At 34.4% G+C, this 23,286-nt stretch overlaps 3 protein-coding genes across 12 annotated transcripts in view; 2 read left to right on the plus strand and 1 right to left on the minus strand.

Annotated features, from left to right (window-relative positions):
• The first annotated feature begins 223 nt into the window (after positions 1-223).
• Positions 224-4,524, plus strand: LOC105142960 (ATP-dependent DNA helicase 2 subunit 1). Of its 2 annotated transcripts, none has more exons than XM_011050898.2 (9): positions 224-379; positions 671-825; positions 1,004-1,175; positions 1,258-1,690; positions 1,776-1,875; positions 2,220-2,463; positions 2,860-3,021; positions 3,107-3,331; positions 4,000-4,524. In XM_011050898.2, the coding sequence occupies exons 2-9, from the start codon at positions 673-675 to the stop codon at positions 4,113-4,115; spliced, it is 1,605 nt and encodes a 534-aa protein (XP_011049200.1). In that variant the 5' UTR covers positions 224-379; positions 671-672; the 3' UTR covers positions 4,116-4,524. The 2 variants fall into 2 exon arrangements, with proteins under 2 accessions (XP_011049200.1, XP_087264802.1); XM_087408676.1 differs by having other exon boundaries at positions 227-379; positions 651-825.
• On the minus strand, positions 4,285-5,623 carry Ggamma1 (guanine nucleotide-binding protein subunit gamma-1). The gene is made up of 2 exons (XM_011050897.2): positions 5,392-5,623; positions 4,285-5,291 (listed from the first exon to the last, which is right to left on the minus strand). Exon 2 carries the CDS (start codon positions 5,284-5,286, stop codon positions 5,074-5,076), a length of 213 nt encoding a protein of 70 aa, XP_011049199.1. The 5' UTR covers positions 5,287-5,291; positions 5,392-5,623; the 3' UTR covers positions 4,285-5,073.
• A 1,794-nt stretch (positions 5,624-7,417) lies between these two features.
• The window catches only part of Tomosyn (syntaxin-binding protein tomosyn), a 46,098-nt gene continuing 30,229 nt past the window's right edge, over positions 7,418-23,286 (plus strand). For 5 of the 9 annotated variants that reach the window (XM_087408675.1, XM_011050889.2, XM_011050890.2 and 2 more), the window contains exons 1-2: positions 7,418-8,166; positions 23,085-23,182. In XM_087408675.1, the coding sequence (XP_087264801.1) occupies positions 8,047-8,166; positions 23,085-23,182 (218 nt within the window). In that variant the 5' untranslated portion in view covers positions 7,418-8,046. The remainder of the gene's footprint in view (positions 8,167-23,084; positions 23,183-23,286) is intronic. The other 4 variants (XM_011050894.2, XM_087408673.1, XM_087408674.1 and 1 more) reach the window with 2 other exon arrangements.

A 23,286-nucleotide genomic window follows, 5' to 3' on the forward strand; every position in this document is an offset into this window, starting at 1 on the left:
TGACCCAATACTATTCAACAAAAAACATTATTTATATGTAACTTGCAGTTATTTGCGACGTTAATGTGTACGTGTCAGCAATTAGCGATGAAAAAGTAAATAATGGCTGCGATCAACAGAGAAAATTAATCGATTAGCCACAATTAGCCGTTAGCGCTTAGTTTTTTTTTTTAATATGATTGGTTCTTACACTTAGATCCAACAAAGAACTAATGGTAAGAACCAATCATATTAAATAATCACTAAGTGTTAACTGATTAGTTTCTTCTGCTGAACGCAGTCGAATTTTCTTCGTTCATAGCAGTTCATATAAACAAGAAAGATTTCGCAGATTTTTTATTTTTGTGACATCAACGTCGATTTTAATTTTTTTTCAGAAGTGAGTAATACTTTATCATATTTTCTAATTAATTGGTAAATCTAAAATGCTAAAGTGTATTTGTGTACAAATTTATAACAGTATCTTACTTAAAATAATTTATATATTTAAATCTATTTTTTTCATAATCATAAAATATTTTCGAAATTCTAACATCGTTTGGACAACTTTAAAATGTTCATATGTGTTCTTCGATATATTGTTTAACTGCAAAATAATAGTAATAAATTATATGTTGATTATTTAACTACAAAATAATAGTAATAAATAGTAATTATATGTTGATAATAGAAATGTCACAAGATGAGGAAGTAGATTCGCAAGCGAGTCAGTGGTACGGAGTACGAGAAGCCACATTATTTCTCGTCGATTGTACAGAAAAAATGTTTATGCATTCATCTGATATTGATGACAAAAAAATCACTTACATCGAAAAGTTTTTTAAGGTCGGTTATAACATTGCATGTTAGTTTGAAACTCATTCTTTTTAAATGAACTTTCTTCTTTTTCCTATCACATCAGAAAAAAAAAGAAAAGTTATGTATAAGAAATTCAGATAAAAAAGAATGGGACTTGTTGGTTAAAGAATTACATATAACTGATTGTCATTCATTATCTTTTCAGCTATACAAACAAATTCTTCGGCAAAAGCTAGCATGGAGTATGCAAGATTGGATGGGCGTAGTGCTATTTGGTACAGAAAAGAGTGACTCAAATTCACCATGGACAAACATTCAGACTCTGCAAGAACTCAGAGTTGTTACTTTGGATGATTTACAACAGATTAGAAAACTAAGTAAGTTACAATCGATAAATGTAGCATATTCCTTAAAAATGTGAGTCACAACTTTCATTGTTTTTTTTCCTGATTTTTACAGCTAAAAGTAACATGAAGGGTTATGAGAGTATGAAATTAAAAAATAATGCTCTGCTTCTTGATGCATTGACATATGCCACGGATATCTTCTTGAAAATAAAAACAGTCCTCACTAAACGTAGAATAGTTTTGATCACATGTTATAACCCCGACTATTCGGACGACGAAAAGCATCGCATCAGAGCAAAGGCGAAATCTTTGAAGGAGTTGAACATTAATCTACATGTGATCGATTTGAGAAATAATTGGCCGCTCGATGAGTTCTATAAAGATTTAGAAATGTTGTCGAGGAAGATGGAGATAGGCGTTTACAGAAGGACGTCACTCGTTGACTTGGTACAACAGATTAAAGCACCATCCAAAAATATCGCACGCTTATCCTTTCAGATATGCGATGGTGTGGAGATTGATTTAGCAGTGCGTACTCTGGGCAGGTAGGTCTTTGTGTAAGAATAATATTAATTTCGTAATATTATAATTAAATTTTGCACAAGCAAAAACGCAAATATCATTTTACAGAAAACGTAGATGTTTGCAAACGAAGCCACTAAGCAAAGCGACTAATCAAGTTTTGTCCAGATCAACCTATTTTAAGGATATCAATTTTTCTAATGATGAGGTGTATATCTCTCGCTAAACGTAACGTAAAAATTTGCTTAATCTTAATCGGTCTTCTTCGAGCCCAATTCTTCTTTTTCTCTGTATTTTCTTCAATTATATTGTGAAAAATTATTTATAAGAAATATTTTTCACAATCTTATATAATTTTAAGTTACATGATCTTATTTCTCGGATCTTGACCTTCAAAGTGACAAAAAAAGTTCAACTATGTCAACTTTGAGCAAAGATATATTAATTTAAAATTAAGATATACTGTAACCCGTGAACACGAGTTCCGATTAGGGTTAAATTACATGTAAAATATCTTAAATTTATTTCTTATACCTGATTTGTTTAATTTAGGAAGACAGTGACAATGAGGAATCTGATTTACCTTTTATGATACCAGAGGAAGTTAACTTGGAAACTAAGGAATTGATCGGTGGCAAGAAGCTGCGTTTCACGCGAAAGGAACTCTTACGGATAAAGCATTTATATCCACCAGCCATCAAGATAATTGGTGTAAGGCCTATACCTAGTGACCTTTTCAGATATCATGTTAAACGGAAGTACTTTGTTAGAGCGGATTATGGTAGTACTCGTAAAGGTAACGCATATATATATATAATGCACAATAAAAAAATTAATGCGCGTTTAATTTATTGTGTACCATAAAATTTCACAGAGATATACGTGAAATGTGATAACACTATTTATGATACCACAACATTTAATTATTATGTAAAGGCTGATCTATATATGCTCTTTGCTTCCTTTTTTGCTTGTATTTTTTCCTTTTTTTCTTTTTTTCTTTTGTGTATTTTATTGATAATCTTTTCATGTCTTTTCCGAAGTTTTTCAAACTTTTATCTCTATGAGAGAAAACGAAGAAATAAAATAAGTACGAAGACAAGAGGTAAAAAGTAAGAAACAGGAAGTAAAGAGCACATTGTAGATTAGCCTTAAAAGTAATGTCAAATGTGATCATAGTTTCTTTTTGCAGACAATCTATTGTTCTTCAGCGCTTTATTAAATAAATGTGCGACTAAAAGTAAAATGATAGTGTGCGCGTTCACAATGCGGTTGAATACACAAACTAATCTCTGCTACATGATTCCGAACGCTGAATTGGGCGGCTTTTATTTATCGAAAGTCGCATTTCAGGGTATGTCTAATTATATTTTACATAATTACACTATTAGAAAGAGATACAAGATATTCTTTACTTAATGAATTTAATTTTATATTAGGGAGCATAGGAGACAAGAGCGAAGCGTTGCTACATTATGATACGCAGAATTCTGTATCGGACAAGGAAGTTGCGCTGTGGAAAAAAACGATCGATCGACTCGATATGAATTACCATCCGTATAATTTTAGATCTTATAAATTAGAGTGTCAGATACAAATAGTGGAGAAGTTAGCTCTGGACAAAGAACCTGGCCCTCCACCGATTGATTCCATCGAGAAATCATGTAAGTAATATTTATTGAGATAACAAATAAAAAAAATATTAGGTGTTGGAATTAATTCGTAGCGTTTTACAAGTTATGGGAAGTACTTTCATTAATGTATTTTTTAATGCTCATGTGAAATAAATAACATTCTTTCATTAAAAAACGCTACGAATTAATTCCAACACCTAATATATATATTTCAAGCGAAGTTTGGACTTCTTAAAAACTAACATTTAGGATTATACTTCAAATATCCATAACAATGTTTTTTTTAACAATAATTCTTTAGAGAAGTATTAGGTGTTGGAATTAATTCGTAGCGTTTTTTAATGAAAGAATGTTATTTATTTCACATGAGCATTAAAAAATACATTAATGAAAGTACTTCCCATCACTTGTAAAACGCTATGAATTAATTCCAACACCTAATATTTTAATAATTGTAATAATTATTGGTTTTGATTCTAAAAAATTTAGTAAAATTTATTGTGAAAAAATATATAAGTTATATATTGAGTAAAGAATTGTTGGATATTTGAATAAATAATGTTAATTCAAAAAATCAAGAGAATAAAAAATGTTTCCGAATTTTTGGTCTGGAGTGTACAGAGAGTAAAAGATCTCATTACTTGGGTAGAAAAAATAAATTTATATCAAATTATAGATTAATGCCAACTTTTTTTCAGATTTAATGGCTAAACAGAAAACAAGTGATTTAATATCTGAATTTTATGATGTGTATCCTGATTTACTATTTGTCAATGATGGTCCAACAAAAGCAAAAAAAGGTAAAAAAAAATAGAAGATATGTTTATTAAAATATGTGATTATGCATGTGGAATATGTTACATGATGAAAATATTTTTAATGATACATAGAAATTTTGTTTCGCATTTTCTTGAAAATTACTTGTATAATAAAGACCTTAAAAAAATAGGTAGTATCGTACTATATAAAAGATAGAAATACTGTTTGTTTTTAAATGCTACATTTTATTTCACAAAAATATGCACTTATGTATATACCTATGAAATTGTATGTTAAAATCTTGCTTCTTTAGAATATTTCAATTTTATTTTGTTATATAATTTCATGCTATCAGTCTTGAAATGGATATAGATATTTAGAAATGATTCTAATTAATGCACAATGTAACATCATAAAATTTATATAAATATAAACCTGTCAGTTTTTTATTTGGCAATATATAACGTTTTGTTATTAAAATATCCATTGTTGTTTTTAATATATTTTATTAGAATACTATTATAGATGTAGGAAGATAAAATTATTAAGGCACCAAGATGGTAATATTCTAACAATTTAAATGCATATGAATGTTTAACAATATTTCCATTTGTATATGTATATCAAAATACATTGTTATGTTCTATTTTAAATACATCTGCTACAGTTAGTCATTTTGATTAGGGTAAGGCACGTGCTAATTCCTGTATAACTCACACAGAATTGTTTAACTATGTTTTGAGAAAAAAATCTTAAATAAATTTTATGCAAAATGTGCATTTCTAACGGCAAATATTAAGGTAGAAAATTCTAATTTTTGCACACTTTCAACAATCTTATATAAATATTTATCATAAAATAATTTAAATAGAAAATTACTTAGATCCTACAATCTTGAATATATATATATATACTTATTGCTGCAACGAACCAATTAAACGCAATTAAAAAGATGTAAAAGTGATATTATCATTAGTCTCTCCTGTGCCATCCTTTACTTCAAGCACGCAGGCTTAAAGTACGACACAGGTGCTTTTCTCACGAAAGGGATTCGACTTCTGTGATGAGAAGCCCACCAGCAGGCAGTCCTCCTGCTCATGCTCGGTGATGTACTTCATGATGTCTTCGACGGCTTTGCTCACCGTGATCCGCTTCAAGGCGGCCTCGCGGCGCAGCTGCTCCGTCACTTGGCGTTGCTGTTGCAAATTCGACATCACCATGTCCATAACAGCTGTATGTGTGAGAGACAAGTCAGAAAGTGTCAAACTAGCACAAGGGGAAAACAGAAGAACGCGTGAAAGGAGAAATACACCACGAATTTAAGGGCTAACCTGGACCTGGACCTACGATGCTTGAATCCCGCTCTTACAGATTGCGGAATACCTTCTCTCTCAACAACTCGGATCTTTCTTTCCGCCGCGAAAAATAATCCGTAGACTGACTCTATTCACGCTCTTCACGATCCTCACGATTTATCCTGATTTATCCTTTCCGTACCAAATATGTTAATTGATGCCAATCCCTCAAGGTGTACTCACATGTGCAACAAATCGTACGCGTGCGACGCGTTGATTGGCTGACAAACATCTCGTAAAGATGCGTTATTAGAAATTGAATCAAAGGAGGACGTTCTAAAATAATTATCGTATATTAAAACACAACTAATAATCATGAATAAATAATACTTTAAAAAGGATAAAATTATTAATTTTTGCTTCGATATATAGCACCTTTAAAAATGTCACAATTCGAAAAGGAGTTAAAAAAAAATCATCAAATTATTACAGGGCCTTTTTTAACTATAATGATTTTGATAATTTTTGTGTGCTAAGGGGTGATTTTTTAAGAATTGTGAAACAAAAATGACATTTAATCTTAAGAATATATTCTTTTTATTAAGAATATATTCTTTTTGTTAATATTATATTTAATCTGTAAATGAAATTTTCTGTACTAAGTTGAAAAATAATTTTTCTCCTTTTCTGAAAAATTAATTTTTTGAATTGTGGCATTTTTAAAGTAAGAAAATATGATAAGGAAGATTAAAAATTGTAATGGACGGCGGATTATATATAGCTAAATGTCGCTATAAATAATTTTGCTGCTCGAATTGATTGTTTGATTGAAATTGTTATCATAATATTATAAACAAGAATAATTATTATTTTTATTAGATGTTATGCTATACTTCACAAAAGTATACCTCCGAAATAGTTTAAAGCAGCCTTAAGGTTGATTTACAATGTCAACTTGCCACGCATCAAAGTACATCTGGTGCTTATTTTCTCTAATTTAAATATTCACATGTGATCATGATGACTGTTGATCATTCAAAAAACAGTGATGCTCTCTCAATTAAAATATTATAAATGAAAGTGACGTTTTTTAACGTTATTAATGTTTGAACAATAATATCTAATAATAAATGATAGTCAGATAATAATAATAATAATAGCAATTTCGATTAACTTTAATCGATGATTAATCCATTGGAATTGACCAATCGCAGCTGCAGTCATTAAGCGAAATAACAAATACGATTGTCAATTCCAATGGACTAATTGTCAATTAAAATTAATCGGAGTTAATCAAAGTGATTTTAAGGAACTCTGCATACAATAGGAGGAAATATTAAGAACAAGAATAAATATGAAGTATTGAAGAAATAAAAAATTAGGGATAAAAATTAAAATTAAGGGCTGCACACAATAAAAGAAATATTAGAACCAGATCTAAATATATAGATTTCAACTCATCGATCAGAATAATAGAGTTGTTGATTCAATTGAATTAATTTTTTAAATAATTCAATTTTAAGCATAACTGACAACGATTTCGTAACGATGTGGTTTGTATAAGGATTTAATTAACTGTATTTAACACCCAATTTTTTCTTAAGTGTAGCGTCATTATTACGATAATTTTTGTTTCTGTGAAGAAAAATATATAAGAAAATGGAAAAATAAAACAATCCCTGAAAAAGTCGTATCCTTTTTTTCTTAGCCAACAGTCACGAAACGCGAATATTTAAGGTCTGTTTTTTTATTTCTGCACTCTGAACCGGTATAATAATTTGAAGTGAAATAAACGTATATTTGTTTCATTTCCATTTATTGCACTGTGAGTTCAAAAAGTGCAGCAATAAAAAACAGACCTTTAGACGAGAAGTCGGAGAATAGCGTATATAATCTTGAACAATCTGAAATGAGCTGTGCCCCCAGGGTTCCCGTAAGCGCCCGTGACCCCGGACGCGTCGCACGTCATTGCGCGAATTCGGCCAATCGCGAGCGCTCGCCGCTCGCGAATGCGCGGCGAGCCGTAGCGTGCATCGCGCCTGCGCAGCACGGCGCTCGCGGCCGTGCGAAACTCCACATGAGCCTGTTGCCAGTTATTGATCCTGGCGCGATTAAACAACACCGCATTGCTGTCAACTACGAAAACACAGAGCTTCGCCACGTCTCGGCCTGCGCTCGGCGTTCCAGCGTACGGCGTAAAAGCGTCGAGGACGGTCGTGAGGTTCGACCGATGGTTGTCGTTCCTCCTAAAGTGTTTAACGATTCTATCATCGTACCCTCGAAGCAAACCGCTGGTGCGCGACGCGAGAGAACGGACGACATACGATCGCGGCATCCCGTCTGTGTCTCTGTGACACAGCGCGGCGCGGCGCGGAGCGGAGCGGAGCGGAGCGGCTCCACTGACACGTCTACTGACACGTATTGTCAAAATGTAGAGAGGATCAACATCGACGACGGCGGCAGCAGCAACAGTGCTTTCAACGTCGAGAAGTTGATCGCGCCCGCGAAAGAGAGAGAAAGAGTGAAAACATGTCATTGGATTTCCGCGAATGAGCCCGGAGCAAAGAAAGAGAGAGAGAGAGGAGCCACGGCGAGCTAGAGCTTCGAATTCCTGGCCGTGATTTCGTAGACGGACGGCGGCGATTGCACATGTGATCCCCCCTGAGTGGTCGACCCCATTTGACAGACGCGATGAAGAAGTTCACGATCAAGGGTGTACTCGACGGGTTCCGGTCGTCGGTCCCGCAGCCCACCAAACCCGATCAGGAAATCATCGAGAATCTTAGGCCGGAGCACTTTCAAGTTAAGAAGGTCAGTACGAAAGAGTTCACCCTGGTATCCCTCCACCCCTTTCAGTCCCCACTTCACCCTCTTTCCCCGTTCGCCCTAATTAAAGTGGACCTGTCGATAACACGCCATCCTCGGCGCATTTTTCACAGACCTTCGCTGATCCAGGGAAAACTTTTAGAGAAGTCTGACAATGTGCGAACGATCCGCCGTAAATTTCGGACTATCGCGCAAAATGAGATCTACCGCGGGGTTTTTTCCTTCCCCGCGGTGTTTAACGATTGACTGAATGACGCAAGTCGCGCAATTAGAAATTTTATGGGGTCAGTCGTAACTCGTAATGTAAGGGAAAGTATTACGCCATCGGCGAACGAGTAGATAGTGGCTGTTTTCAACGAGAGATACAAATGACATGGTGCAACACAGGATTATCATTTGAATCACAAGAAAAGGGTACATATGTACATTTAAAAAAAAAAAGATAACGATCCAGAGTGGAAGAAGGGAGTATAATTTTATGCATTGAATATAGATATTTAATAAAATGAAATTTCGAAATCAATTTTTATTGATAACTTGTATTAATATAATTTTATAAATATAAAATTGTAATTAATCAATGTAATAATTAATTTTACGACCTCGAAAGAGTACGGTTGATCCTAAATATAGTGAATTGTTGCTTGTCAATATCAAACAAGGATGAATTTACTGGAAAGGATAGTTTTGCTCAAGTTAGCTAAAAATTTAGCTAGACACAAATTTAAAAATAATTTAATTGGAGTAAATAATTATGTAAAATGCTCAAATTGGTTGCTAGAATGTAAAAATTTTTTTCAACATCATTCATTATGCTTGAGATTTCTGCAGTATACATAATTATTTTTATGATCTAACAAAATTATTTTTACACTGAAAAAAATATCTGGTTGAAAATGAACGAACTATAGAAAATTTTTTTATTATATCAATTGGAATTCTGATTATCTCGACTAGAATTTAGTGAATTTATCAGAAAATTCTGATTCGGCTATTTTCAATCAGAATTCCAATTAATTTAACTAGATATTTTTCTCAGTATATCTAGCTAAATGTTTAGATACTTTAGCATTCTTTCCATGTGTGTCATTTCAAATGACTCATTTGTGTCTTTTATTTGGAAAAACCTGCAACATTAATTATTAATGGGACGCGCAAAACCCGTTACATTATATAATGGAGCAAGAAGAAAAAGAGGAAGAAGCGAGATAATTAGATCCAAATTGGATTCAACGATTGGAGAGATTCAGTCTCATTCGCGTTTTATTCGTCATTTATCTTAAGTGCAGTGCTCGAAGGATCGCATAAAAGCCTGTTTTCCTCGAGACCACCATCTCGTCTCGACTCTCGAGCTTTCTGCTCTTTGCTTTGTGTAAACACCCCGGTGTGCCAGTAAATGCACCGTGTCAATATCGAAAGCTTACGTAATCTGAACTCGTTGGCATTCATATCGCTGAATAAATTCATATCAATTGCATCGCGCTATCCGTTAATTCTATCCGTTAAATACTCCGTTTTCGTGAATGCATCCATGATCTATATAATTATCTATTGACTCCTAGATCTAATGAAGCACTGAGAAAAATGGTCTGATTGGATTAAAGTAATTCTGGTGGAAAACGGATGAATCAAAATTTTCTGGTTAAATTTACTAGAATTCTAGTTTGATATAATTATCCTGGTAAAAATAAGAAGTACATTTTAGCAGAAATATTATATCAACCAGAATTCCGATTATCTCAACTAGAATTCTACTAACTAACTAATAAATTTAATCAGAATTCTAATAAATTTAATCAGAAAATTCTTTATTTATTCATTTTCAACCAGAAATTTTTTTTAGTGAGCAGGTTTAAACTGTTTATTCAGTAAACACCAATCTACGCCTACTCAGTAACATCAACGAACATAACATCAATGTTATTGTATAATTTCACACGCAATATAACGACTGATTCAAGTTCACAATGCTCGTGAGCATTATTTACCCTTGTTTAACATTTCATAAACAACAAGGCTGAAATGATTCTTAAGGGATGTTAGCGTGAATTGGACCGCGACCTAAATGTAATAATAACACGTGTTGTACATAACAGTTACATCCCATATAATACGAAAGTACTACAGGGTGGGCCATCTATTGGTACGTTTTTGAATTTCGTCGTATGGCAACACCGAACGAGCTACAGACCCGAAATTTTGACAGTTTATTAGTCATACCGTCCGCGGCACGAAACAACATGTTTTCTCTTGAAGAGCGTTTTGAAATTTTAAAAACTTATTTTCAAAGTCAGTGCTGTGTCGCCGAAACTGTACGAATTTTGAAAAGAAATATGGGTCGTGATAGAGCACCCACCGAAGGAGCTATACGCAAATTGGTGAGGAAAGTTCGTGAGAAAGGGATGTTAGTGGATGACATTATATTACGACTGTTTTGAGTGAAATTGGCGCCGAGGTAGTCCAAAATGTCATTAATAATTGGGGTGACCGAATGGCATACTGTAAGGCCAGTAGAGGGAGCCACATGAACGAAATCGTTTTTCATTCTTGACGCGGATACTTTTAGCTTCACAACAAAAAAAAAATTAATAAAAAATATCAATGTATGCTCATTTGATCGCATTTTTAAAAACGTACCAATAGATGGCCCACCCTGTATATGCTAAAGTTTGCAGCAACATTATTGTAACGTTTACAATATTGTTACAATATTGCTGGAATGATTTGTGCTGGACGGGATTATTAAATGTGAAATTATAATATTGATGTCATGCATATTATGTACTATTAATTAGTGTTTGCTGGTATTTTGTTCTATTACAAAAATGATACATGTGAAAGTCACGTATCGGGTAAATGTAAAATAAATACGTAATATGACTTTGATATATATAATTCTTGCAAAAGAGAGAGAACAAAGTAAGCACCTTTTGAACTTGCTTCACTAGATTCAGAAGAGATATCGAGTCTTTGCCCATGGATGTACGTATTCTATGAAAGAAGAGAAGACTGAACACAGCAATAACGATTTTGCTGAAGTATCTAAAAATTTAGCTCTAACAAAATTATTTTTAGATCTGTATGATAGATACAGATCTGAAAATATTTTTGTTAGTCCATCGAAATAATTATGTGGGAAACTCAAGCATGACGAGCAATACTGTAAAAAATTTTGATTGTGAAAGATTCTAACAGTCAGCTTGAGCATCCTATACAAATTATTTTGATGATTCAGATAAAATTGTTTTCAGATGCATTTAGTTAAATTTTTAGATAATTCAACAAAACCATTATTTTGTGAAACAAATGTACTTCTTAATTTTGTAATTTCCCGTTCTAGATAGAACACAAAGTAAAGTAAAATTATAATGACAAATATAGTGACAAATAAGGTCATGATGACGTCTTGTGATATCATTATAACTTCTGTGTTCTACCTGGAGTCCTTGGTTCTTCTTTAGAAAAGGGATCCTCTAAGCGAGAGTCCGATTTGTGCAACATGCTCGCGTCCACGTCCAATTTCTACGTTAAATAATTCTGAAATCGTGCCTCAGAATTAAATACATTCGCGAGACACGCGAACGCGAGTCGTGCAAGGCGGAAATTCATCGAAGACCTCAGTTTGTCTAGCTTTGGGGTATAAACCTATAAACCCGAGAAGCGTAAACATCCTGACGGCTGTCGATACTTGCTTCACGTCGCATGAGGTATCTCTAGCTTGTCTGGGTTTGTCTGGCTTTCGTGCACCGAAACTGTCCCCGTCTATTTACTTACTCCAACGAGTAACTGTCGGTGAAGCTGATATCGACTATCGCGCTTCGCGGTATGCCGTTCGTGCGAATATCCGTTACGCGGTCGAGGAACAGATAACAGGCTGATATACGAATACGGGAAATACGAGCGAGAGAAAACACAAGCGAACGATTAAAGAAGACGCGTTGTTCCTACATCTGTCCTGAATCTGACTGCATTAATTGGAATCCTGAATCAGAATTTTCTGGTTAAATCTACTATAATTCTAGTTGAGATAACAAAAATTCTGACTGATATGGGACATTTTTCATTATCCAACCAGAAACGACCACGGCTAAGACTATCTTCGTCTTCAAGGATGAAGAAGACGAAGATAGCTTTAGCCGTGGTCGCTTATTATCGTTAATTTTGGTTGCATAACGAAAAAAACGCCAATGATTGGAATCTTGCCGCGTATCTTTAGGTCCGTTTATTATTTCTGCACTAGACTGCGCTGGAATTGTCTTTCTCACTTTTGTCGAATATCAAGCAAATACCCACTTCATTTTAAGTTCCAAAAGTATACGTTAGTCCAACTATAGAAAACAGACCTTTTGTTACACGCCTTCCAACCCCGATCGATCTTCCGATTCCGTTTCTCGGCCTTCGCGATCTCGGCGAGCATTGCAATTTTAATTCGATCGCTCGTGGGATGCGCGTCGCCTCGGCGATGATCAATTCAGACCGACACCTTTCACGCGTTTACCTTTCGCATTTGTCCTTATAAAGCTGCAGCACATCAAAAATCGCCAAGTAGATCGCCGTTATAAACGAGGTCACGATTGCGATTTTCACGGCGAGTCGAACTTGAACGACGCAACGCGCGCTGCATTGCACATTTGCCTGCGCTGAAATCATCGCTCGATGCGCGTAGACGATCACATATAGTCACCACTATTATTTTAATTTTCTCGCTCGAGGCGAGGATGATGACATTCGAGCTTCATGTACCTTTCTTGGCGTATTGAAAAAAAGTCTGCACTGAGAAAAATTTCTCGTTGAAAATCATATCAGTCAGAATTTTGATCATTTCAACTAGAATTATATTAGGTGTTGGAATTAATTCGTAGCGTTTTTTAATGAAAGAATGTTATTTATTTCACATGAGCATTAAAAAATACATTAATGAAAGTACTTCCCATCACTTGTAAAACGCTACGAATTAATTCCAACACCTAATAACAGATTTAATCAGAACCTTCTGATTTGTCTATTTTCAACGAAAATTCCAATTAATGCAACCAGACTCTCCGTGCGATAATAATAATCATATTTTACATTTTATTATTGCGACATTTCCTCCTTTGGGATGACTCCATTATAATTTAATGTAATTATTTTACTAGCATTAAAACCTTGCAGCTTGGCTTAGAGCCTTTTAATCGATGTTTCTATATTATTTGAATAATAATCAAATTCGGATTATAATTATGAAAGCTTCGGTGAAATAATTTTAATCAAATATTCGGTTATATATAATAACGAAAATCAACTAAATGTATAACTTTATTTTTCTGAATATTATCTTACTTTTCTAATTATTACCAAACAGTTAATTACTACATTTTATTATGCTCTGTTAAATTATACCTAATTTGAATTTTTTAAAATTATTTCTATAATTAAATTCACCACTGCTCCTATACTTAACATGTCGTTAATTTAAATAAAATAATAAGCAATAGAGTTGAACAATTTAACTTGAGAAAATGTTTTAAATTTGACTCGAATTTAATTTATTATTTACTGAAGTGTATATGTTAATATAGACGTTGTTTATTTTAGTATTAATTATATTTATTTATATTTTGAACACATGAAGTTAAAAATAACAAAATATTATTTAATCCAAGGGATTGCGTTGTCATTGATCCTTTGATATTTAACAATGTGTTTGGTAATATTTACTAAATATTATATCGTACGCTAAATAAAATACTTTTGGTAACTAGCATATCTTTTTTTCGATGTGCGCGCTAATTCGACATGCAATTTTCCATTCGACGTTCTCTACACGAGACGGAGATGCAGAGCTGACGTAGCGAGAAATTCTCAGGGCAGTCGATTAGACGTGGCTGTAGTTTTTACTCGTGAAGGAGAATAAAACACGCAAATCTGCTCTTATCTTGCATTCGTTTCCTCATTTATATATGCATCGACGAATAACAGCGTGCATTTGAAATAGCCATGTATTATTCCGCGACACAAAACTGCCGCGTTCTTTCTCGGAAACGATGATACGCTTGCATGCGTTGCATAATTACTGATGGTTTCATCCAGAACGCTTGGGCGGTTTATCGCCCGACCTGACATTTGCATACATTTCACGGAAATGCACCACTAAAATTTCGGTGCAACGTTAATACATTTAGGAACATCCTAATGAATATTGATCGCGGGTCTTAACAGAAGGGAACATTTGACTTATTGTTAGCGTCGAACAGAAATTTACTTCGGTCAATATAACAGATTATGAAGTTAAAGAGCAATTTCTCTCCTCTTTAAAGGAAATTCTTGTGAAAGTAAATACAAAATTAGAATAAGGCTAATACACGAAAAGAATGATTTTGTATTTACACTGTGAAAAGAGTCTAGTTGCATTAAGTTGGAATTCTGGTTGAAAATGAACAAATCAAGAATTTCTAGTTGAATTTATTACAATTCTAATTGAGATGATCAGAATTCTAATTGATCAGAATCTTTTTTTGGTTCCTTGATTTTCAATTAGAAATTTTTTTCAATGTAAATATCTAAACATTTATTATAGTTAGATAAGATCTGAAAATAATTATGTGTTAGATTATTAAAATAATTATGTATGTATTAAAATAATTAATTGCACTTTAAATTTCTTGAAGTGAAATCTCCATCAAAAGCGTGAAAATATAATTACACTTTAAAAAAAAATTAAAAATATTTTACCTCTTGAAAAAGAATGAAAATTGTCATTTTTTCAAGAAGTAAATATTTTCATTCTTTTTTGAAAGTGATTGTATTTTTACTCTCTTTGAATGAGATTTTATTCGAAGAAATTTAGAGTGTATGTAGAAGATTCAAGCATGGCAATAATGCTGAAAAAACAATATTAATTAAAAATCGAGATATATTTAACACAAATACGCAAATTAGGTCAAATCGAGATTTAGTGCTTGTTATTTTTATGTGAATTTTCCAATTCAAACAAGCTGCGCGTCGATTATTTATTGATCTTGAAATGCAATCTTAAACTGAAGCTGGATATTTTTCATAATAAATTCTCTACAATATTTTAAAGATTATTAGCAATATTAAATTGCTTGTCAAATTTAATTTATAATATTATATATTTTTGCTTCAGTTTAGGACTAGTATTTTAAGACTGACAAATAATCGGCGCATGATTTGCTTGAGCTGGAAAATTATATTATGAAATTCATACGAAAATATTATTAGCTACCAAGACTCGTTTTAACTGAATATGGTCCTCTTTGCTTATTTATGATGCAAAACGTTTTGACATTTTAGCAACCAGCTTGAATGTCCTTATATAATTGTTTTAATGGTTTAATAAAGTTATTTTCACATCTGTATCTAATTAATAGCGAATTTAATTGGACACACTCGGTGCACACTGGCCATCATACATAAATTGATGTAAAGATGTGTGTTTAATATGAATATAGAAATAGTTAAACCGTGAAATATATTTATTATGCTTTTATGAGTAAAATATGTATGTTATTAATTCGAACTTTTCCACTTTTATACATTAGATTAAGATACTCAGTGTACAACGACTTTAATAATGCAGTGCATTAATGCGTTCAATCGAATTCGCTAATAAATTTTTAGATATTTCAGCAAAATCGTTCTTTCTGCGTAAAATTAAAAATAATTAATGCGTAAGAAAGTTGAAAGTTTTGGTCCGAACCGTAAAACGTTCAACTTTCTTCTGTATTATTTATTACTTTAGTAAATAACTGCGCACTTTATCCGCACTCGACTCTTAGTCCCATTTTAATTTTATATTTATTTCACTTTTAAGAGTCTTTAATTGCTCGTTTAAATTTTGAAATTCCTATCAGGAGCCATACGTAATTTCTCCATTACGCTTAACGTTCAACAGGCACCGGTAAAATGACGAGAGAAGCAGGCGGAAGTTGAAAAATCGTCTACTCGCGTTTGCGAGCGTCGCACTTTATCTTATCTACCTCGATATTTCTCGTATCTCATTTTCGACACATTACAGGAACGCGAGATTGACGTGCGTCATCATTATGGATGCGATCGAAGCTTATGTCATTATTATTTTAATTTATCGTTTAATTTTTCGTACACAAATTCCACGGGCAATAAAATGCGGAGGAGTATCATTTGTACTTCCAATAAAGGCAATTTATAGGAGACACATGTGACAGATCTGTCAATACGTCGCGAGTTATGATGACTCGCTCTCTTGTGGGTTCCGCAGCTACAGGCAATATCGTCAATAAGGAATCGTATTGTGTGATGTACTCAGAACTACCTGCTCGAGTGCATTGATAAATAACGACCTCTTGTAACTCGGCATAGGGACTCGATCTTTAATTATTTACAATTACTACGACTCTCTTTCTGTGACAGTAAAGCGATCGTACCCCCGAATTTTTTTATCCACGACGATCCTTCACCGGTCGGAGAAAACTCACCGCGATAAAAGTGAGATATGAGCGTGACTCGTATATAAATCCACGAGAACCGCAAGATTTTTTTTTTCCCTTCCGTTAAAAGATAACTCTTTTCGACCGTTTATCGCACGACTCACTCTTCGTAATCTTCTGAGCGAAGTGTAAGCGAAATGTAAAAGGTGACGAGAGCAAAGAGAGAATAAAATATGGCACAGAGAAACAGGAAGGCAAGTATGTAGGTGCGAGTGCCTACCTTTGCGAGAAATTAGAAATTACGCCGCGACGTACATTCATTTGAGCACGCGCGTATCTGAATCTGTCAGCAAGGCGGAAATAATGGCCCCCGGCGCTGCAGCTGCGCTAGCAGGTCGTATAATAGAAAATGCAGAAATGAATAAATTTCAGCTCGCAATGCAAAAGCGACGATATACCGTGTCAGGTACGTGCAAGGCGCACCTTTTTAATTTTTCTTCCAGATAGAACCACGAGGCAGATATTACTTCATCCAGAAAGGATCTATTATGTGATCGACGGTACTCCTCTTTGTTCGACTACTATCCCGAAAAGGAGGCTTTATCGGGAATCTCACGTGGCCCGAAATCGGACGAGATCCAATCTTGAAGAACGAAATTCTCGTGATCCGATTTTGCATCCCCTGCATATTTTTCATTACTCTTCACAATGGACGACGTAGGAATCGTATGAATAATTACTTCCTTTATGTAAATAATTTTATTTAGAGGACCATTTATTTATCTGCGCTCTTCCGGTACACCACTTGCATACGGACAGAACGGTTTTGCCTGAAATATCTAAAAATTTAGCGAAATATTTGAAAATAATTTTTGTCAAAGTAGTTATAAAGAACGTTCAAGCTGGTTGTTAGAATGTCAAAACTTTTTACAGCGTTGATCATCATACTTGACTACTTATAAAATTATTTTGATAGTTCAACAAAATCATTTTCAAACTTTTGTCTATTTTTAGATACCTACTTCAGCAAAATCGTTCTTTCCATGCAATTTTGGAGTAAATGACACGTTTTTATATCCTGCGCCGTTTTGCATGGTTTTATGAAAAGGGAAAAAAAACGGAATGAAAAAAGCGGACACGAAGCCGATGCACGTTCGTCAAAGTTTTCACTAGCGAAAAATTGATAGCAACCTTGATATTGAGCTGACATTGTCGTGGGCATTTCGCCGCATCTATCATTTCGCTATATCTTCTATATGCGCAATGTCGTAACTCTTGGACCAAACCGCAGACATCAATTTTTGTTCTTCGTACCTCGAAGACAACGAATAATCGAGGATGCGCTCAAGGCCGAACGAATTGCCGCTCGAACGAACAGCGATCCAGATTTCAAGGAATTTCAAACGATGTTGAATATTTTTCAAAAGCGTCACGTACCAATATATGAAATTTATGTCGAGAGAACTCCAGCAAAAATCCCCGAGATTCATCAATTTTATTGGTTTTTCGTTGCATTGTTTACACGGAAAAAATAATCTTGCTGAATTATTTAAATATTTAGGTAGATACAAATTTGAAAATTTGTGTATTGGATCATCAAAATAATTTCATTGGACGATAATGTTGCAAAAATTTGCCATTTACTCAGAGAAAAAGATAAAATGATATATGAATAGTAAAAAACTGTAAAAGTGACAACTGCGCCAGTTTTATATGTAGAATTAATGTACATAATTGAATAAGATATTTTATCGAATAGTTATCGTAATTGTAAAATAGTTTGTTCAACTATGTATTATCGCGAGTGTAAAACAGTTTATTTAATTATATACTTTAATTGTTCATAACATATACTTTAATTGTTCATGATATAAGACTTGTATGTTTGTTACCTATGCAGTTGCCAACACCTTTTTTTTCTGAATGTTCTAGCATTCAGCTTGAGTGTTCAATTTAATTATTTTGATGGCCCAGTATAATTATTGAGATATCTAGCTTTTAGATGCTTGAGCAAAATTATTCTTCCCACGTAACAAAATCAAACTAGGTTTTTTTTACAATTGTATTGATGCGGACACATGCGGAAAACAGTTAATTAAATATTATCTCGGTAACATAAGCGATACAAACATATCTCGTTGTGTAATACCGCGAACGAGTGTGCTAGAAAGCTGATATAACCACATCGTAGGAGATAGAATTAATTGGTTATTAAATGCGGAGCTGTATAAAGATAAATGTCATTTTTGCTTACAAATTTACGCCGCCCTCGCATGTGGATTTTTATAATACAATATGTCCATTTTACCGTTTTAATTTGTTGAATGCTACGATTCCATTGTTTTATTCATTTCGTTTGGCTGATGAAAATCGGAGGATACCAGGAAATAGAATTCATTTTGCGTTTATCTAATTTTTATACAGAAAGAATGACTGCGGAAATTCGAAAAATCTAGATATAGACATAGATCTGAAATTAATTTTATTCGACCATCAAAATATTTATGTAAAAATTTTAAGTATAATAAGTAATGTTGTAAGAAATTTTCATATTTTAGCAACCAGATTGAGCGTCCTATTTAATTATCTTGATATTCAACAAAATTATTTTCGGATATATATCTATAGCTAAATTTTTAGATACTTCAGCAAAACTGTTCTTTTCGTATAGTTGTTTAGTTAGTAAAAATCTTTCGTTATACGTGTACCAATCTTCTGGAAATAGGCTAGCTGATCCTGAATGATCCTTTATGATGGTCTATAAACTTATGTAAATATATGTTTTCTTACGGTTATATGTATACATTTCGCGTTTGCCAAAACGGATATGGAAACGAAGCGGTGATCAATCGGTGAATTTGTGTACTTTCAGAGGCGTTTGAACGTGTTGCTATATTACGGTTAACGTGGCTCAGGGAAATTTTTATTTACGCCGTAGGGAAAGAGTACATACGTGGCTTGACATTGTACGTGCATATGTGTGTTTGCTCGCGGATTGTCGCGTCTGCAGGGCGTCGGGTAAGCCCCGTCCTGTCGCCGCAAATTACAATACAATCGTCACGCTATAATACGATCGAATGAAACGCTTTCTGCCTGACGATAATCCGTGCCCGCTGCGCCACGTGAGCGGATTAATTTCTGCGGTCGCGAAATTACATCTGCCACGGGAAATCTCTTTTTCTCCTTCTCTCTCTCTCTCTCTCTATTTTTTCTTTTTTTTTATTGTTATTTTGGTCCCTATTTCTTTGTAATGTTAAATTTACTTTATCAATTGTATTTTGTTTAGCGCTTGAAGGAATGCTTTTCATAGAGCGTTCAATAAATGGTGATATCTATATTTGTCTATCTACCTATCTATCTATCCATCTATCTTTCGTTTTGCATTATACTTAATTTAAATTTCTTCCCAGAATGCAGAAGTGTGAATTTTCAAACAAACAGATTAAGGATCGCTAAATTTGTTTAAACACAACGTATCTTTTTAGAATTAGGTCAATAGTTTCGCGTCAGCGTTCTCATGCAGAACAACACTTTCCTCGCATGAGCACGAAAGCGACCAACAACTTTCGACGTTTGCTCGCAAATTAGAAATTTAACAATTTTGAAGTCCATCGATGCTGCGTTGTGATAAGCATTGTTAAGGATCGTGTCCGTTTGACCGATGCGATTTCTGACCTGATTTTATTCGCACGCAATGAAGCGATGAAGGTATAAATGAACCGTGTAAAAAATCTTCGATATCGCTGCGTTGATAGAAAAAGTGACACATCTCAAACTTAGCAATCTTTTAAGTAGAGCACTTTAAAAATTCTTTGGAACTGAAAATTGGAACAACGTTTTAATTTCACTTTCTTTCTATGTTACTTTTAACTATATATATATATTGTATTCTTTAAAACTATGTCATGAGTTTCCAAAATTTAAACACTGTAATTCTCCTCTACAGCACGAAATATTGCAGCAATATTTGAATAGTGCGCAATATTATTACAAAATTACAGCAATATTGCTGCGTTGTTGAAATTTAAATATATTATATTGGAAATTTTGCAATAATATTATAAAATATTGTAATTTTAATATTTCGTAGGAAATATTATCATAGGTAATATATTACTATAATATTATAATTCAAGATGTAAGTACGCAGTCTCGCCACGAGATAGATGCGGTTCTCGTAAAAAAAAATAAGATAGTAAGAAGTCTGTAAGAAGGTGTATGCAAAATGAGTTGGCAAATCTTCTAGAGATTCCCAACATTTTTTTAATATACTTTCTAAGCCTCCAAATGTTTTTTGATCATAACATTATCGTATGTATTTTGGAATATGATGCTAAGGAATATGTTATCAATTAATAAAACTCGATTAATTATTGAAATATTACATAATGTTGCAGCAATATATCTGTAATATTTCTCTAAATATTGCAGCAATATTTTAGAAAGTATTGTAATTTTTCAAAATAATATTGCTGCATTATTGCTGTAATATTTCGCGCTGTAGGAGCTAGTATAGTGTAAACTTCATCCCTTGTAAGAGTTGTGACATTTTCCATACAAGCAAACGGGCTACAAATGTGTTTTATCACAAAAATACATCTAGGCCAAACGTTTGGAAATAGTTTTTAAAAATCAACATTTTTGGAATTATTTAAATATTCAGAATAATGGCTGCGCTCAACAGGAAAAGTTACTTTGCAACTATTATAAGATGTGATTGTATGAGTTTGCTTTTCTTCACTTCACTGAATTTAAATCATATTACAGAATCTTACAACAGTTACAAACTTTTTTCTGTTAAACGTAGTCATCTCTTAACAATAATTCTTCAGATTCAATGACAGTTACTGAACCAAAATAATTATTATCAAAAAATACATTGTAGATATACCTACTTGAATAAGTAATCCCAAAAATGTCAGTTTTTAAAAAGTGTTTCCAAACTTTTGGTCTGAAATGTATATTAGTCTTAAAGTTAATTTTCTTTTATTAAATATCTAACAAATGCTAACTTTTGACTTGTGCCACTTTTATCAATGCAGCGAAATGTCGATCGACCTTGACATTACAGCAAAATTAAATTATCTCGAATGGAATATATCATAAATAAATATCGTCAACATGCATCGTCGCAAATGAAATTATACTACTTGAGTCGCGATTACTCTGTCCGCATACTCTGACGTAGTTTCTAAAATTCTCTGCAATCTTCTTATTCTACACGAGTAATTTTTCGTGCAAGATATTTTGCGCTGACGACGGGTCCATCAGCGATCCGGCAAGCCGGCCCGGCGGAAATTGCGCGTGGGCGAGCCTCCCTCGGGGACATCGACGAAATCGGGGAACCTAACCCGTGGTGGAAGGTAGAGCGGGGGGGGGTGGGAAGTTCCTCCTGTGGGCGATCGTAACTTTCGTATCGCTGTATTTTAACCCACTTCCTCCCGGTGGTGATGCGGCCGGTGAAATGAAACGAGGGCAGTTTTCACCAGCGGCGAAAAGTGGTTGGTGGAGTCCCGCTGCACCAAAATCGACCTCGAAAGCATGCACGTCGCCTCCACCTCCTCGACCATCTCCTCCACCGATCGCGCTCGCGGTTAGTCCTAAAGTAAGACGTCTGTTCTTTTCAGCTTAACTTTTTGCGTGGCTCATCTTTTTCTCCTTTCCTCTTCAACGTAAAAAGAAGGAAGATGAACCGTGCAAGAAGTTAAAAAGAATAGATCTAAGGTTTTCCACAGCTTGTTCACGTGATCACCGATTTGTTGAACACGACGTAGAGCTTTCGAATTTTTTTCGAGAGATACTTTCTTTCTCTCTCCTTTTTCTTTTACAGACACTGACTTTGATAGTCGTTGATGTGCGCCGCAACGGAGACGATCGCGAGAGCAGGCTTCGCGAAAAGTGCGCGGCGAGACACATCTTCCATTTCATAAGATTACCTCATCCCTTCGCTTCGCGGTAAAGCGGAGCGAGGCAAAGTTTTAAGCCAAGTTTCTTGAGCGGAGAACGGTGTAAGCCATGACGTTCTATATCGGCATATACGGCCCCCCCCCGTCGCATGTCGCGTTACTTTACGTGACGTAAGTTTTCTCCCATAAAAATACCTACTTTTACAGCGTGAAGGAAACTTCTTTAAAAGTTTGAGGATAAGGGTGAGATGTACATACTTTGTTCCCATCTTCGGTAACGGTCCGTCCTAACGACGACAGAGAGGGAATGGCTTTTTATGGAAAATCGAGGATAATGCCCGATGAGACCGACTTTAAATACCCGCGCTGAACAATACGTATCGCTAACATTTACGAGCAACAAAGGTATAGAATTAACAGTAGCCAGGTTGTCCACGAGGTACACACAATAGAAGCCGATGAAACAATGCCATCCCCCTCGGCCCGTCTGATATATCTCTGCAACCCCTTACGGGGATGAATAGTCACTTCCAGGCGGCTAAAGCAGGAAAGATGGCACATGAAACGGATACCTTTTATGTTACAGACATTCAGACACGGCTTCCCGCATCAACCGACAGCGTTGGCATTCGACCCAATTCAAAGGCTCCTAGCTATTGGCACTAAATCAGGATCCCTCAGGATGTATCCTTCGACGTTATCGTTAATAACGGGGCGGTATTCCGCAATTAAACGGTTTTTTTCTTGCCGAAGGCAGAAGGGAATGCGCGTGGCGATTAAAAAGATAC

This window comes from Acromyrmex echinatior, chromosome 8 (assembly GCF_024713525.1).
Source record: "Acromyrmex echinatior isolate Ae372 chromosome 8, ASM2471352v2, whole genome shotgun sequence".
Lineage (NCBI taxonomy): Eukaryota > Metazoa > Arthropoda > Insecta > Hymenoptera > Formicidae > Acromyrmex > Acromyrmex echinatior.

What these genes read in the sequence shown, in the direction of transcription:
- Ggamma1 (XM_011050897.2), bottom strand. Translation starts at nt 5,286, where the DNA reads ATGGACATGGTGATGTCGAATTTGCAACAGCAACGCCAAGTGACGGAG.
- LOC105142960 (XM_087408676.1), top strand. Translation starts at nt 658, where the DNA reads ATGTTGATAATAGAAATGTCACAAGATGAGGAAGTAGATTCGCAAGCG. An exon ending in ACATCGAAAAGTTTTTTAAG is followed by an intron (nt 826 to 1,003) that starts GTCGGTTATAAC and finishes TTATCTTTTCAG; the next exon opens with CTATACAAACAAATTCTTCG. An exon ending in TGATTCCATCGAGAAATCAT is followed by an intron (nt 3,332 to 3,999) that starts GTAAGTAATATT and finishes ACTTTTTTTCAG; the next exon opens with ATTTAATGGCTAAACAGAAA.